Below are 15,935 nucleotides of genomic sequence, written 5' to 3'. Positions count from 1 at the left end.
CCCAGCACGGCCACTTTGAAAAGGTGTGACTAAGTGTGACCTGTCAGTGGCAAATCTTGCTCCTGTATACATTTTTTAAAATACCACTACAGTTATATTTTTATAAACAAAACATTAAAAATGTAATTTTGATAAACTCTTAGGGGTAATCCAACATAAGAAAACTAAAACCGTGTTGTTAGAAAATGAGTCAAGAGGAATCTATGTCAGGAGAGGGGTAGGCACACTGATGAATGGATAAGGGGTAGCCAAAAAGAACTGGGAAGTCTGGAGGTCAGTGGCGGCAGCAGGGAAGAGGATCGCCTCCAGCCAGTACATGACTCATGTCTCTTTCAGATCTGTAGTCTCGACATGCAAGGTGCTGGAGACGGGTTTGATGCTAACTTAGGAATCTTCCCATACTGCAGAACAGTTCTGACAAATGCATGTCCTTGTGCAGCCTGGACCCCGACCAAGCCACAGAACACAGCCACCCCTTTGGCGATCTAAGGATACTTCAGTGACCTGTGGTCACTTTGAATTTTGCATGCCACTTTAAAGAGAAAAGCCTAAGAAAAGGAGTACTGCTTAGGACAACAGGCTTAATTTAGAGCCCAGCTGGCCATTCTAACCTGTCTTTACCAGGCTTTGCGATGACAGCATGAAGATTCGAAAAGAATCACCACTGGGGGAACTTTACATCAGTTATGTTGATTGCTTAGAACTACTTTAAAGCACATTTTCACTTCTGAATTCCTCAAGAGTTTCACCATTTCTGTATCAAAGGTGCTAATGGAGAAACATTTTAGGTTTTAAAAGCTGTCATTAAGAACTCAGAGCAAAGCTTATAAAAACATATCAGTAAAGATAGCTGTCAATCACAGATTTATCAAAGTGTTATACTAATGCCAGGCAATACACAAACGCCACACTGGCATGAGAAATGCCCTAATTCCCTTCATCCTGCTGCTGCGTCTCTTTCTTTTACAATGTCCATCTTGCACATCTTGTATACACAGACCTCTGTATTTCCTAAGTTCAGATCGATTTATAGAGTAACCCATGGAAGTTCTTAGCAGGGCTTATTTACAAAACACAAACTTAGTTTTGAAAGTCATGTTCCTACTGGCTGGTCAGCATCAGTGTGTGTGCTCCTGTGTGCAGTGGAGGCAGACACTGAGGGATATACCTTCAGCAAAGACTGCTTATGACTTTCCCTCTTCTTCTCCTCCTCTTTTTTGGCTACAACAGATGCCACACGTCTTTCTTCTTCCTAGAAAGAGAAATGTTTTTTAGAGAAAGTATCCTGAGGTGTTAAGCCATGTTGCAATGAGGTGTGTGCTAACAGAAAACAGTCCATGGAGGAAGGGTTGGCATTTTCTCTATCCTTTCTTCTCATCTCCTAATTCTAAAATGAATTGTAAATTTGTAAGCCCGCACCTAACCCTGTAGGTGAGCTAAATCTAGCAAATTAATACAAGAAAGAAAACAAGAGAAAGGAAAGGACAGCCAGATTGTCCCCCTTTTCATTATAAAATTTTCCCTGTAGTTTTGTCAATTCTACTTTAATAAAGATGGAAAAAATAAACTTGTGAAATGAATTCAGGGCACATCAGAAAGATTATTCATCATGATCAAGTTGGCTTAATTTCAGAGAGTCAGGGATGGCTCAATATATTAAAGTCAATAAATACTATATATTACATAAATGGAGTGAAGGACAGAAATCACACAGTCATTCAACTTGATAGGTGCAGAAAATGCTTTTGAAAAAATCCAACTCCATGATAAAAGTCTTGAAGAAACTCAGAATAGAAGGACCACATTTCAACATGATAAAGACTATAAACACAGGCTGGAAATATGGTCAGCAGTTAAGAGCATTGACTGTTCTTCTAGAGGACCAGGGTTCAATTACCAGCACCCACATGGTAGCTCACAACTGTCTATCTCCAATTCCAGGGGATCCAATGCCCTCAAACAGACATAAATGCAGGCAAGCCCCGATGCACATGAAATAAAAATTTAAAAGACTACAAACAACATGCCTGCAGCCAATATTATAGTTAGTGGAGAAGAGCCTAAAAGCATTCCTACTAAAAGCAAGAACAAGATGTAGGTGTCCACTTTCTCTACCCTTAGTCAATATAGTGCTGAAAGTCTAAGCTAGTAAGACAAGGGAAGCAAATAACAGGAATGTAGACAGGAAAAGGAGAAGGCAGAGCATCTCCATTTGCAGAGTATATGCATCCATACTTAGGAGATCCTAACAACTCCGCCAGGAAATTCCTAGAACTGATAATACCTTTAGCAAAATGTCAGGCTAAAAAAAAACAGTTAACATACACAACCAATAGCCTTTCTGTACACCAATAACAAACACAGTGAGAAAGAAACCCAGGGAATATTTATATTAGCCTCAAAACAAAAACATCAGAATAAGCCTAGCCAAGGATATGAATGACCTCTATACTGACAACTAGAAAACACTGAAGAAAGAAACTGAGAGATTTACAAAGAGATGAAAAGACCCCCACCCCACCCCCATGCTTGTAGATCAGAATTAGTATCATGAAAATAGCCATCCTACCAAAATTAAGCTATGGATTTAATGCCATCCCAATAAAAATTCCAGGGCCATTCTTCACAGAAAGGGAAACATAATCTTAAAATTCAATACATAAGCAAAAAGGACTGGTTAGCCAGAACATGTCTGAACAGAAAGAATACTGTAGGAGGTATCATGACTTCAGGCCCTACTACAGAGCCAGAGAATAAACCAGCAGCATGACACTGACCCAAATCCAAACTCCTAGGAAATAACAAAGGAAAGGGGAGAGGGAAAAAGAGGGAGGAAGGAGGGAAGAAGGAGAGAGAGGGAGGGAGGAGGGGATAAAAAGAGGGAGGGAGGGAGAAGAGGAAAAGGAGGGAGGAAGGGAAGGGAGGGAGAAAAAAGAAATGGGAAGAAATGAACAACAGATGCTCTGAAAGGTGTTGGCTTGGAATGAAACACAGTCAGTGACAAAAATCAGGCCAGAGACTGCCTGGCTTGAAACGTAACTTGTAATACTGCTGCTGTCTAAATAAAGATTTATGCAAGCTTACTTTTCTAATTTTAGAAGTTTATAACCTAGCAGTGTTTGGTCATATGATGTAGTTGTTTTAAAAGGAATGGAAATTCAATGTGGTTTTGGTAAATTTAAAGTATGGAAAATAATTACTAATTAAAACAAAACTAAGCACAAGTAAAAAGGAGAAATTAAGTAAAAATTTCAGAACTTTGCTCCCTAGCTTCACAAAATAGCTCATTTAGTAACTATGCCATACTGCTGATTTAATAAATCTGCTGGGTGCTAACAGTCTCCTCTGTTAGAGGTGATTTAAGAGAAAAAAAAATGGCCTACCTTTCTAAAACAACCAAAAGTATTACCCTATGATTTTAAGGTCTGTGCAGCATCTCAGAGTCACAGAGCACAAGGGCTGTTTACAGCCACCTGCCGAGGGGGCTGTTCCGCTGTCTTGCAAGTGAACCTCAGAATCCACCCAGTGTGTTCAGCCTGCACTGGGGCCACTGCTGAAACCACAGCCTCTCAACTACTTCATGTCCTTTCTGAAGGAGCAGAAAGACACTGGTGCCCCAAGTGGCCTCATCTACAACACACAAACTAGAAGCCTCAGTCATTCCAAGGGCCCAGATACAAACACAACAGTAAGCTGCGGGGATCACGTAGGACACATACTTTAAAGATGCTCTCATCTGATTTTCAGAGAAAGTGAGAGGCTATTCAAGGCAGTAGGACTTTAAAAAGAATTCTGAACCCTGGAAAACTGGATTTACACCAAAACCATTTAAACACTGAGGGTTTTAAGGATATGTATGTATATATGTGTGTAAGTATATCTGCATTTGATGACTATATTTTAGCACACATAATTATGAAATAGCTGGCTTTATAAATAAAAAACTGAGTCTCTGGCTGTGAAGATGGGCCATGAATCTGCTGGCCAGAAGGAAAAGAAAGCCAGGGGTAGTTCTGGCACCTCTAAGACTAGCTCAGACTCTGGAATGAAGCCACATCCATCCTTCGTGAGGCTAAAAAGGCAATCAATCTATCTGAAGCCAGAGATTTAGACATTTTTCCTGCCTTTAGTTTGCCCAGGAAGACCCAATATAAAAACAATGTCAAGTTAGTCAACAGTGCCGGATGACCTGGGTCACACTTGCTTCAGGTCACAAGCTCTGAAACAACCACAGACGACCTGAGAAGTCCCAGTGATGGCAGTTCATTCCCTGGGATTTACTTCACTCCAGTGTACTTTTAATAATACACTTAAAACACACAGCTAGAGCTATTGTTTCCCTCGAATACACAAACACTAAAGCTCTTAGGATCACAGGGACTGTGTTGTTTGTCCAATATCACTAGACAGAGAAGAGTAGTTTTTACAGTCTTTAAAGTTAAAATTAGGAGCCAAGTTACCCGTCTTCTACTGCTCTACTAATATTATTGTCAAGTACTGGGCTGAGGAGATGGCTCAGTCAGGAAAGTGTGTGCTTGTCCGTGCCTGCAGCCCCAACGCTGGGGAAGCAGAGGCGGAAGGGACTCTGGATCTTACTGGCCAGAGAGTCTGTTGGAATCAGTGAGCTGTGGTTGGGGAGAGACCCTGCCTCAGAAACTAAGGTGGAAAGTGATTGAGGGATACACCCGTCAGCTACAGGCCTTCACATGCGTGCACATTGACATGTTCACATGCACTCACACAAACATGCACACACAAAAACATGTTATAGACACAAGAAGTGTTAAGGAAGTTTATTTCATGCTAAAAGAACACTGCAGATGTTTTTGGTACAGAGTAAGGTATTCCTGGCAGCTGCCATTTAAGGGCATCTTATGCTCAGTGCATGCTTCCATAATGACCAGGGCATGGGTCATGAACATAAAGAATCATGAACAACACACTGGCTTCCAAATGTCTCTCTGGAAATGACACACATTAACGATGCATTTATTAAGATGCATTTATTAAGAAACTTACAGGACCACATGTAACTCCAGAGGCCACACATTACAGAAGGAGAACCCAGTTTTCAATAGCCTTCGTAATGTCAGACCCTGTAAATGTCGGCTTTTTTTTTTTGAGATCAAAGTTTACCTTGAACAAACTAACTGTGAACTTGGGGCAAGCAGTCTGATATAAATTCTCTTTAGAATGTTGACTGTACCTGCCTTCCAAAAGCATTGTCTTTTAAATAGAGAAGAAAATTCCATTTTTTAAAAAAGTGTTTTACTTTTATTATTTGTGCATGTGTATTGTTTGTATGAGCATCCACCATCTATGTGTGTGTGTCCTTGGAGTCCCTGAATCTGGGGTTACAGACAGTTCTGGACTCTGGATGTGGGTGCTGGGAACTAAACTACGCCACCCCACATTTCCTGTGTAATGGTCGTTGTTCTACCTCCTCAGGTTGTTACACCCACTGCCAAGTCTTCCTTCTGACTTCGCTGTTCAATCCAGGTGCCCCGGAAATGCTACAGATGGCTGATCCCTGCCTAAAACATAAAACCGCAGCTCAGAGGCTGGGGAAACGCTCAGTGGGCGGTGCTTGCCCTGCAAACATCAAGACCAGAGTTCAGACCCCCAGCACCCATGTGAATGCCGCGTGGGCGTGGCAGCCCCCATATAATTCCAGCATTCTGCAGTCCAGAGAAGGACAGGGTATCCTGGGGGAAGCTGGCTACTCAGACCTGTCAGTCAGTGAGCTCTGGGTTCAAGTGAGAAACACTGCCTAAGGAAATAAAGCAGAGAGTGATTGTGGGAGACTCCCATAGCAACCTCTGGTCTCTCCCTGGATACTTACGCATATGCAAACAGGCATATGCATACACACATACACCACATACACACACATATGAACATCCTAAAAATAATAGTTCAGAAGTAATCTGACCATTGCTGGGAAAAGGAGGGGGATTATCTCCATTTCTTGATTTCTCTGCTAATACAAATGAATATAGTTTGAAGCCATGCTAACTATCATTTCATAATTCACTCAAGTTTGCGCAGGTTTGTCCATGCACATGCTCATCGGGTCACCATTCCCCACACCTGTGCTGGTGACCCTTCAGTCTGTGGCTGCCGTGAGTAAATATTCCTGCACCTGTGCTAGGGCTGGTTCAGCCTGCTGCTGCTGCTGATATAAAGTCAAATATTGTTTCAACTGATCTAATGTTTTACCTTCTGAAATTCTTTTATTTTGCTAGACAAAAGGTAATCAGATTCTTTTCTGTAAAAGACACGGAACTGGGCCAGGTGTGGCACTTCATATCTAAGCCAGCACCTGGGAGGCAGGGCTCTATGAACTGGAGGCCAGCCTGATGTGCAGAGAGATTTCCAGGCTAAACAGGGATACATGAATAAGAACTCATCTCAAAACAAGAACAAAACAAAACAAAACCAAATAAGAAAATAAACAAGGGATGGGGGAATGGCTCAGTGGTTAAGAACACAGACTATTCTCCCAGAGGTCCTGGGTTTAGTTCCAGCTTATACCAGTCTATAATCCCCAGGGGATCCAGCATCTTCTTCTGGCCTCTGTGGGTACTGGGTATGCATGTGGTACAAACACATGCATGCAGGCACAACATTCATACACATAAAATAAACAAATAAATTTTAAAATAACAAACACTCATGCAAGCACTCACATGCACACACATGTAACTCTAAACAAACAAAACATTAACAATTAAAAATTTAAAAAACAAGATGCCAAATACTTTAGGCTTTGTGAGCTAGATAAGATTTTGATCTCAAATCTTCTTTGCCTTCTTTTTTAAGTGATATTTTAAAACTATTAAAAACTATTCTTCGCTTGAGAGCCATATGAAGACAGATGTGGATGGATTTGGTCGTAGGACATTGTTTACAAAGCCTGTCTTGGACCTTAGGTAGGTGAGCTACTTCTGGATCCTGACTGGATCAATTTAAGTTCCCCAGCTTCTGTCACCTGATATACTTTATCAGGGTACCATCAATATTCCCTCATCTAGACATTAACAAAAATGTTCAATAGAATGTTGGAGGAAAACCCTACAGTATACCCATGGAGAGTTCTCAGAGGCTGGCATCAGTCCATTCCTGTGTTCTGTGGGTATATGTGAGTCAGGAACCTGCAGGCACCCAGCTTGGTTCAAAGTGACAGCAACAAACTTTGCCAAATGCTTTGCTCAAATATTAAAGATATGATCTATTCCAGTCTCCTAGAGGGACTACTAATAATTATCCTAGTTTGATCACTGTTACACACACACACACACACACACACACACACACACACACACACACACTGTCCCACACATATCGACAGGTATCATGTCAACTAAAAATGTTTCAAAGAGAATTCATTTTGTCTGGAAGGAGATGCTCAGTGAACTAATGGTGCTTCCTAGTGAGCACTGCCTGCAAGGTTCAGGTTCTAGTCCTTCTAGTCAACCTCAAGCTGTCACAGCTGGGGACTTTACACTCTTTCCTGTGATAAGAAGACAGCTTAGCTAGCCCTGCCTTTCAGCTGCTCTGCTACTCTACACCACCAGGCCAGAGTATAACCTTTAAAAATTATGTATGTATGTATGTATGTATGATGCATGTATTGGGGGTGTGGATATCATGACAAGAACATGGAGATCAGAGGACAATTTCAGGAGTTGGTCCTCTTCTACCATGTTGGTCCTAAGGATCAAACAAAAATTGGCCAGCTTGGTGGCCAGCACCTGTACCCTCTGAGCCATTTTACTAGCCCCTGGTGTAACTTAGTCCAGCAAATCATTAAGTAGATCAGGGCTTGACAAACTCCAGGACACAGACAAAAGGCCAGATCTGTAAATAATAAACAAAGCTAAGTCCCTTTATCTGCATATTATCACATCTGCTTTCACACTGCTCCAGCTGAGCAGTTCCGCAGGCCACCTACTCCCCAAAGCTGCGAGTTCTTACCCTCAGGTCCTACAGGACGAACTTCACTAATGTCAGCACGAGACAGGCCTGGACCCAAACCTGTCCCACGTTCGTCTTGTGAATCTTTAGTTTACTCTTGATGAACCACAACCCATTCTTCCGAGGAGAGAATCTAATTAAGAACTGAGGACAGCGGTGGGTCAGCCATTCGTGTGTGTTCCCCGAGGTTTAATTAGAGTCATTAACAAGAGCACAGCTGAGGAGTTTAGTTTTGTTTTGGAGCGTGGACAAACAACACCCAGTGGCTACAATGCCCACTAAGGAAAATGACTTCTTCCTGTGTAAGCATTAATTGCCAATAGCTTCTCAGGAAGGAGTGAGGCCTAAAAAGTTCCCCCTATGTGATGGAATGTTAACAGGCCCTATCAGGCTGGACAGCATTTTTAATAGGCAAACTGTTTTCCTAACTCCAAGGCTTCAAGAGCTCCTCTTATTAAGCACAGAACAAAAACACTCTAAGCCTGCTTAGACATCTTTTCCTGTAGCATCTCTCTTCCACAAGCACCCAATGATTAGCTAAACTCAGCTGCTGTTATCAGCTGCCACATTCCCATAGTTCCCCCTGCACCGTGCATGCCACCCCTTGCACTATGCATGCCACCCCCCTGCACAGTGCATATCACCCCCCTGCACAGTGCATATCACCCCCCTGCACAGTGCATATCACCCCCCTGCACAGTGCATATCACCCCCCTGCACAGTGCATATCACCCCCCTGCACAGTGCATATCACCCCCCTGCACAGTGCATATCACCCGCCTGCACTGTGCATATCACCCCCCTGCACAGTGCATATCACCCCCCTGCACAGTGCATATCACCCCCCTGCACAGTGCATATCACCCCCCTGCACAGTGCATATCACCCCCCTGCACAGTGCATATCACCCCCCTGCACAGTGCATATCACCCGCCTGCACTGTGCATATCACCCCCCTGCACAGTGCATATCACCCCCCTGCACAGTGCATATCACCCCCCTGCACAGTGCATATCACCCCCCTGCACAGTGCATATCACCCCCCTGCACAGTGCATATCACCCCCCTGCACAGTGCATATCACCCGCCTGCACTGTGCATATCACCCCCCTGCACGTGCATATCACCCCCCTGCACAGTGCATATCACCCCCCCTGCACAGTCCATATCACCCCCCTGCACAGTGCATATCACCCGCCTGCACTGTGTATACACCCCTGCACTGTGTATACCACCCCCCTGCACTGTGTATACCACCCTGCACTGTGTATACCACCCCCCTGCACTGTGTATACCACCCTGCACTGTGTATACACCCCTGCACTGTGTATACCCCCCTGCACTGTGTATACCCCCCTGCACTGTGTATACCACCCCCCTGTACTGTGTATACCCCCCTGCACTGTGTATACCACCCCCCTGCACTGTGTATACCCCCCTGCACTGTGTATACCACCCTGCACTGTGTATACCACCCTGCACTGTGTATACTACCCCCCTGCACTGTGTATACCCCCCTGCACTGTGTATACCACCCTGCACTGTGTATACCCCCCTGCACTGTGTATACCCCCCTGCACTGTGTATACCACCCTGCACTGTGTATACCACCCTGCACTGTGTATACCACCCTGCACTGTGTATACACCCCTGCACTGTGTATACACCCCTGCACTGTGTATACCCCCCTGCACTGTGTATACCACCCCCTGCACTGTGTATATCCCCCTGTACTGTGTATACCCCCTGCACTGTGTATACCCCCCTGTACTGTGTATACCACCCTGCACTGTGTATACCACCCCTCTGCATCTTGCATGCCGCCCCTCACCCCTGCACTGTGTACACCATTGCTCTCCACCTTGACAGCCTCGTTTCACTGCTATTCTTCAAGTTCCGAGTCAAAAGTTTTCCCTTTGAAAGCCTTCTTACTTCTCTGATAAAGTTAGGAGTTACTTTGCCTTCTTGTGCCATTTTGCCTCAGGCTTCCACGAGTATGTAAGCATGTGAGTGTGCATGCGAATCAGGCAGGCAGGCAGGCAGGCAGACAGACAGACAGATATATAGGCAGGAAGGCAGACAGAGCTGCTGTGTTTTCTAACTAGATTGTCCCTCTCTGCTGAAATCTGGCTGCAGACCTGCCTCTTTCGTAAACTGTAAAGAACTGTGACTCTGCTCTTGTCTGATGCCTCATACACACCCTACCACAGAAATCCCCACTTAACGTGTGTACAGAGCACATGAGGAGTATTTTCACAGTGCTTCTTGGTCAAAAGGAAAGTGCAACAATTCCCTTTACTAAGGTCCAAGCAACTAAACTGGCATTCGCGTTCTAACAAAATAGACACTGTGTTCACATTCCAACTAAGTAGCCATTTGAAAAAGCCATATGTGCAAACTGAAAGATAAATATTTTAAACCATCAGTGAATACACCATCAGTTACAATGAATGGTAGGTGAGTTGTAGGGTGTATCCTCTCTCCCACCCAGCCTCAGACTGGACACTCTGACCCTCATTTCTGGATCTAAACGATCAGGCCAGCTGGTTTTTTTGTTTTGTTTTGTTTTGTCTACCACTTTATACTGATATAAACTAACCTACATATGCGTGAGGAACAAGATCACAAACAGAAAGAATAACTTCCTAAGGAAGACCCTGGAGGACAGGATCTTCATGTGAGTAAAGATTATCAGCAAAGGAGCAAACATGAATAACGTACCTATTGACAGATTGCAATAAAAACAGAGAAAATCAACATTCATTACTAAGATATGTGTTACATAAAACTTAATTTCAAAGAAACAGTGAGAAATTTTGAAGTGAGGTCATTCTATAAAAGAATTCATCTATGGAAAAAGGAAAGTATATTCAAGAAATGGTGCTGGCACAACTGGATATCAACATGTAGAAGAACGCAAATAGATCCATATCTATCACCATGCACAAAACTCAAGTCCAAATGCATCAAAGACCTCAACATAAAACCAAATACACTGAACCTCACATAAGAGAAGTGGGAAATACACTTGAACACATTGGCATAAGAAATTACTTCCTAAATAGTAGCACAGACACTGAGAGAAAAAATTAATAAATGGGACCTCCTGAAACTAAGAAGCTTCTGTAAAGCAAAGGACATGGTCAATAAGACAAAACAGCAGCCTACAGAATGGGAAAAGATCTTCACCAACCCCATGTCGGACAGAGGACTGATCTCCAAAATATACAAAGAATTCAAAAAAAATTAGTCATTAAAATAACAAATAATCCAATAAAAAATGGGGTATAGACCTAAACAGAGAACTCTCAACAGAGGAATCTAAAATGGTTGAAAGACACTTAATGAAATGCTCAACATCCTTAGCCTTCAGAGAAATGCAAATCAAAACTAACTCTGAGATTCCATCTTATACCTGTAAGAATGGCCAAGATCAAAATCACTGATGACAACTTATGCTGGAGAGGATTGGGGTAAAGGGAACACTCCTGCATTGCTGGTGGGAGTGCAAACTGGTACAACCCCTTTGGATATCAATATGGCAATTTCTCAGAAAATTAGGAAACAACCTACCTCAAGACCTACCAATACCACTTTTGAGTATATGCACAAAAGATTCTCAATCACACATGGACATGTGCTTAACTATGTTCATAGCAGCATTATTTGTCATAGCCAGAAGCTGGAAACAACCTAAATGCGTCTCAACTGAAGAATGGATAAGGAAAATGTGATACATTTACACAATGGAATACTACATAGCAGAAGAAAATAATGACATCTTGAAATTTGTAAGCAAGTGGATGGATCTAGAAAACATCATATTTAGTGAAGTAACCCAGACCCAGAAAAAACAAATATCATATACACTCACTCATAACTGGCTTTTAGACATAAAGCAAGCAAGCAAATAAACAAAAAACTAGCTTACAATTCACAATTCCAGAGAACCTGGACAACAATAAGGACCTTAAGAGAGACAAGCATGGATCTAATCTACATGGGAAGTAGAAAAAGACAAGATCTCCTGAGTAAATTGTGAGCATGGGGATCATGGCAGAGGGTTGAAGGGGAGGGGAGAGAAAGGCAGGGGCAGAGAAAAATATATAACTCATTAAAAACTATTTAAAAAGGAGAAGTTAAAAGAACTCATCTATAACCTTCCTAAACGTCATAGTCAGGAAAGGTGAAGAAAAAGTGGGTTATGAAAAGCGATGTCTCACTGGAGGAGGCTGAATGTGGCGCTGGTCTCTCGTCAGTGTTAGCGTCTCAGTTGCGCTGGCAGAATGTGGTCACATTGCTGCAGAACTGACAGCATCGTGCTCTCAAAAAATGTTCTGTGCTTATAACCTTAAGTTTGAGGTTGATTCTTAACTAAAAAGTGAACTGTGAAGGAGCAGATGTGCTGTCTTTATGTTTACAGCTGTGTGGTCTGTAGAACCGCTGGCTATTCAGCAGAGCAGGTGACCCTGTCATACTCCCGGGTCCCAGGCAAATACACTCTGTGGAATGTATGAGGGGAACAATCATACACGATCATTCTCCTTTATTATGTATATGAAATGAGGGAAATTTCCATGGATCAACAAGTCATTATTGAGGCGTAGTAAATCCAGCTCCATTCTGCAGTACTATGTGAGGCAGAGAAGGAGGGGACATCTGTAGAGCACCTGCTGTAGAGAGGGAAAGAAGGGGTTCTACCCTGAGCACTGTCTACTGTTGGACAGACGGGGCTGACATGCAACAGTGCAGCCGTGGACTCAACTACTCACGTACGCAACTAGGATAGACAGGGCTGACATACAACATGCTCAACTACTCAGGCGTTAGCTCTACATCTTTTCTGCCTCATCTTCAGCAAGAAGAACAAACAGAAGTATCCAGGATGCCCAACTAAGAAAGACATGGAAACAAGGGAAAAGAGTAGCCCCTAAAATACAAATCACTGTTGACAGCAAATGTCTGAGTAAACGGACAAAGAGCTGACGCTCCATCATGGAAGAAGAGCACAAGAAAACCCTAGGACCCACTCGTGGTACTCACGAATTCACCTACATGTTTAGCTATTCACTACTCACTCCAGATGCCCACAGTGTCACTAAACAATCAATGGAAACGGCACACAGCGAGGAGCTGACATTCCAAGAGTAAGTCATGAGGCATTCGCGTGAACCCAGCTACAGACTTCACATCAAATTGGCACAGCTTGGGGAAAAAGCAAGTAGAGGTTTGGTATATGTCAAGGACAGAGACGAACACACTGAGGTTAGCCTTGGGTATTTTCTGAGAAAGTAAGCATTTGAAGAAATGTGAAGGGTCATGAGAGGGAGGCAGGCAGGTCTTCTTGGAGCCAGTGCCATGCTGATAAACACTGTGCCCTGGAGAATCATATGCAGATTCCCTTAGAGCAGTGGTCACATTGAAAAGAAGTCTCACTATAGGAAACACAAACCAAAAAGAGAATGCCGAGGAATGGTTGTGTACACGAGGAGCTACGACATCTTTATCAACAGCAAGACGGACAACCGCAAGACTCCACACAGCTCCTGGGGCCTCATAGCCTTCAGGACTTTATACTTTTATTCCCCCACAACCCTGTGGGATGGGGTACTTAGGTGACTGCCTAACTTGAAGGAAAAGGAGACGAGAGGGAACGAGTAACTGCTAAGGAGTGGTCAGCATATGTCAAACTGCCCTACGGCTCCAGCATGACACTGTGTTACTTATACAGCTCTCATTAGCTATTTTGAAATCAATTATTAGCTAAATACTGAGCAAGAATGAAAAGCAAATTTGGAGTCTGGCTTGATTTTAGGAATTTTAGAAGCCCCATTCGACAAAACTGGAGATGGGCATGATGGTTTACAAAACAACCCTGTACTTACAATTATGAAGTATATAATCACACTAACCCATAGTTTCTTAGTTAAAATTAACAAGCACTCATGCAACTGGAACCCCAATTTCCTATGCCACACTCAGGGGAGCAGGGAGGTACACGGGAGGCCACACTCAGGGGAGCAGGGAGGTACACAGAGGCCACACTCAGGGGAGTAGGGAGGTACTGGAGGCCACACTCAGGGGAGCAGGGAGGTACTGGAGGCCACACTCAGGGGAGCCGGGAGGGTCATAGAACGGCACTCACCGTGATTCTCTTCATGTCTAGCTGGCGCAGCTGAATCATATTCTGAAGGACCGTGTGTTTGTACCATGACTCTTGAGCTATTGGATTGCCATCAAAGGTGATGTCTGAGAGGGACGTTGACTCAGCAAGGCAGGAAACACTGTCAAAGCTGCAGAAGAGAGGCCACTGAATTATTCTGAGGCTTTTCAAACAATATTTCCAGTTTTTAAAAATATGATTTTGTTTCTTTTTTTTTCTTTCTTGTTTATGTGCACACTTGTTTCTGTGAGTGTGTCAAGATTCCCTGGAATCGGAGTTACGGACAGTTGTAAGCTGCTATGGGGGTCCTGGAAATTAAAGCTGGGTCCTCTGGAAGAGCAGCCGGTGCTCTTAACCCCTGAACCATCTCTCCAGCTCTTGTTTTGTTTTGAGACAGTCTTGCCATGCAACCCTGACTGATCTGGAACTTTTGTACTAGGTAGACGAGGCTAGCCTGCTTAGAACTTACAGAGTAGGTAGACTAGGCCAGCCGCAGGCTTACAATAATCCTCAGCCTCTAATAACTGAGATGACAGGCAGGCACCGCCACTCACAGCATGTTATGGACTTTGAAAGAATAATTTAGATCTGCAGAAAAATTGAGATGATATACAGAGTTTTCATACACTCCATCTCCCATGTCACTATACACCGTGTGTATATTCGGGTAGACAGGCTAGCGCTCCTTGGTTCCTGGCACTACAGTGCTTACTCTCTGAACTCCACATTCCTTACCCATTCTTGAAAGCAACAATTTCTCAGCACAGCCCTTCCTTATATTAGGGACCGGAATCAGCAACAAAGCCTGGGATGGAAATGTACTTTCTAGCTATTGTGACGCCACTTGTCTTAGGCCCCTCAGATGGGAGAGGAAATATGTGTGTACACTGCCCTGTGTGTCTGCATAAGCACATGCCCTAACATGTCTCTGCATAGCCAGCTGTGCTCACATTAACAAGCACAAGTTCCTACTGATGTCTCCAAATCTCATCTATTACCCAAGCTTCCTCCCCTTCCCTGTCATAAATGCCCACTCCAAAAGGGAGGAGCCTGGCTTATATCATACACTACCCATTTACTGGAATTTTCTATTCCAGTTTAAATGTATAAAGGCACTGTAATTTTTTTAAACTGCACTCACAAATGACCAATTTATATAGGCCACCGTGCCCCTCCGTACTCCAGAGATTGGTTCATACATTTGCAATATAGTCAGAATTTCTTAGGGTCAGAGCCTGCATCCCTTACTGAGATATCAAAATGTCTTGATGGTTTTTCAAATGTTACACACCTTGAGGTTCACTCTTTAGGGTTCTAACATTCTGTGACTTGTATCAAATGGATAGAGTATGTGTTTACTACTGAAGTACTGTATGGAATAATTCCCATGGTTAAGAGAAACTCCCCTGTGCTTTACTCCATCCCCCAAATTTCTGGAAAGCGCCAATCTTTCTACTCTCAGAGTTCTGCAATTTCCAGAATGTTGGATGGCTGGAAGCATGTACTACGACATACTCTTAAGTCTGGAAGGACTTCTCTCACTTGGCAATATACACCTAGCAGGCTTCCACCCATGTCTTCTCCTCATAGTGCATTTTTTATAACTGAGTAATAGTCCATTGTATGATTATATCGCATGCCTTGATAATATGTGAAGACATTGTGAGTCCTTGTCCACAGCTCTCTTTGGACTAAGCTCTGGATACATAACAAGAGAACTGCTGCTGGCTCACACAAAGGTTGATTTTCTGGCTGTATAAGATACTCAGCTAGGGCTATCAGCTCCCTGTCCCTG

General features: G+C 43.4%; 1 protein-coding gene across 13 annotated transcripts in view; it reads right to left on the bottom strand.

The window, feature by feature from the left end:
• The window catches only part of Lrrc49 (leucine rich repeat containing 49), a 112,132-nt gene that overhangs the window by 26,949 nt on the left and 69,248 nt on the right, over window positions 1-15,935 (bottom strand). For all 13 annotated transcript variants that reach the window (XM_075965628.1, XM_075965630.1, XM_075965635.1 and 10 more), the window contains 2 exons: window positions 14,123-14,270; window positions 1,169-1,252 (listed from right to left, as the gene is read on the bottom strand). In XM_075965628.1, the coding sequence (XP_075821743.1) occupies window positions 1,169-1,252; window positions 14,123-14,270 (232 nt within the window). The remainder of the gene's footprint in view (window positions 1-1,168; window positions 1,253-14,122; window positions 14,271-15,935) is intronic.

Source organism: Microtus pennsylvanicus, chromosome 3 (genome assembly GCF_037038515.1).
Source record: "Microtus pennsylvanicus isolate mMicPen1 chromosome 3, mMicPen1.hap1, whole genome shotgun sequence".
NCBI lineage: Eukaryota > Metazoa > Chordata > Mammalia > Rodentia > Cricetidae > Microtus > Microtus pennsylvanicus.
This window is presented reverse-complemented; position numbering and strand designations above follow the sequence as displayed.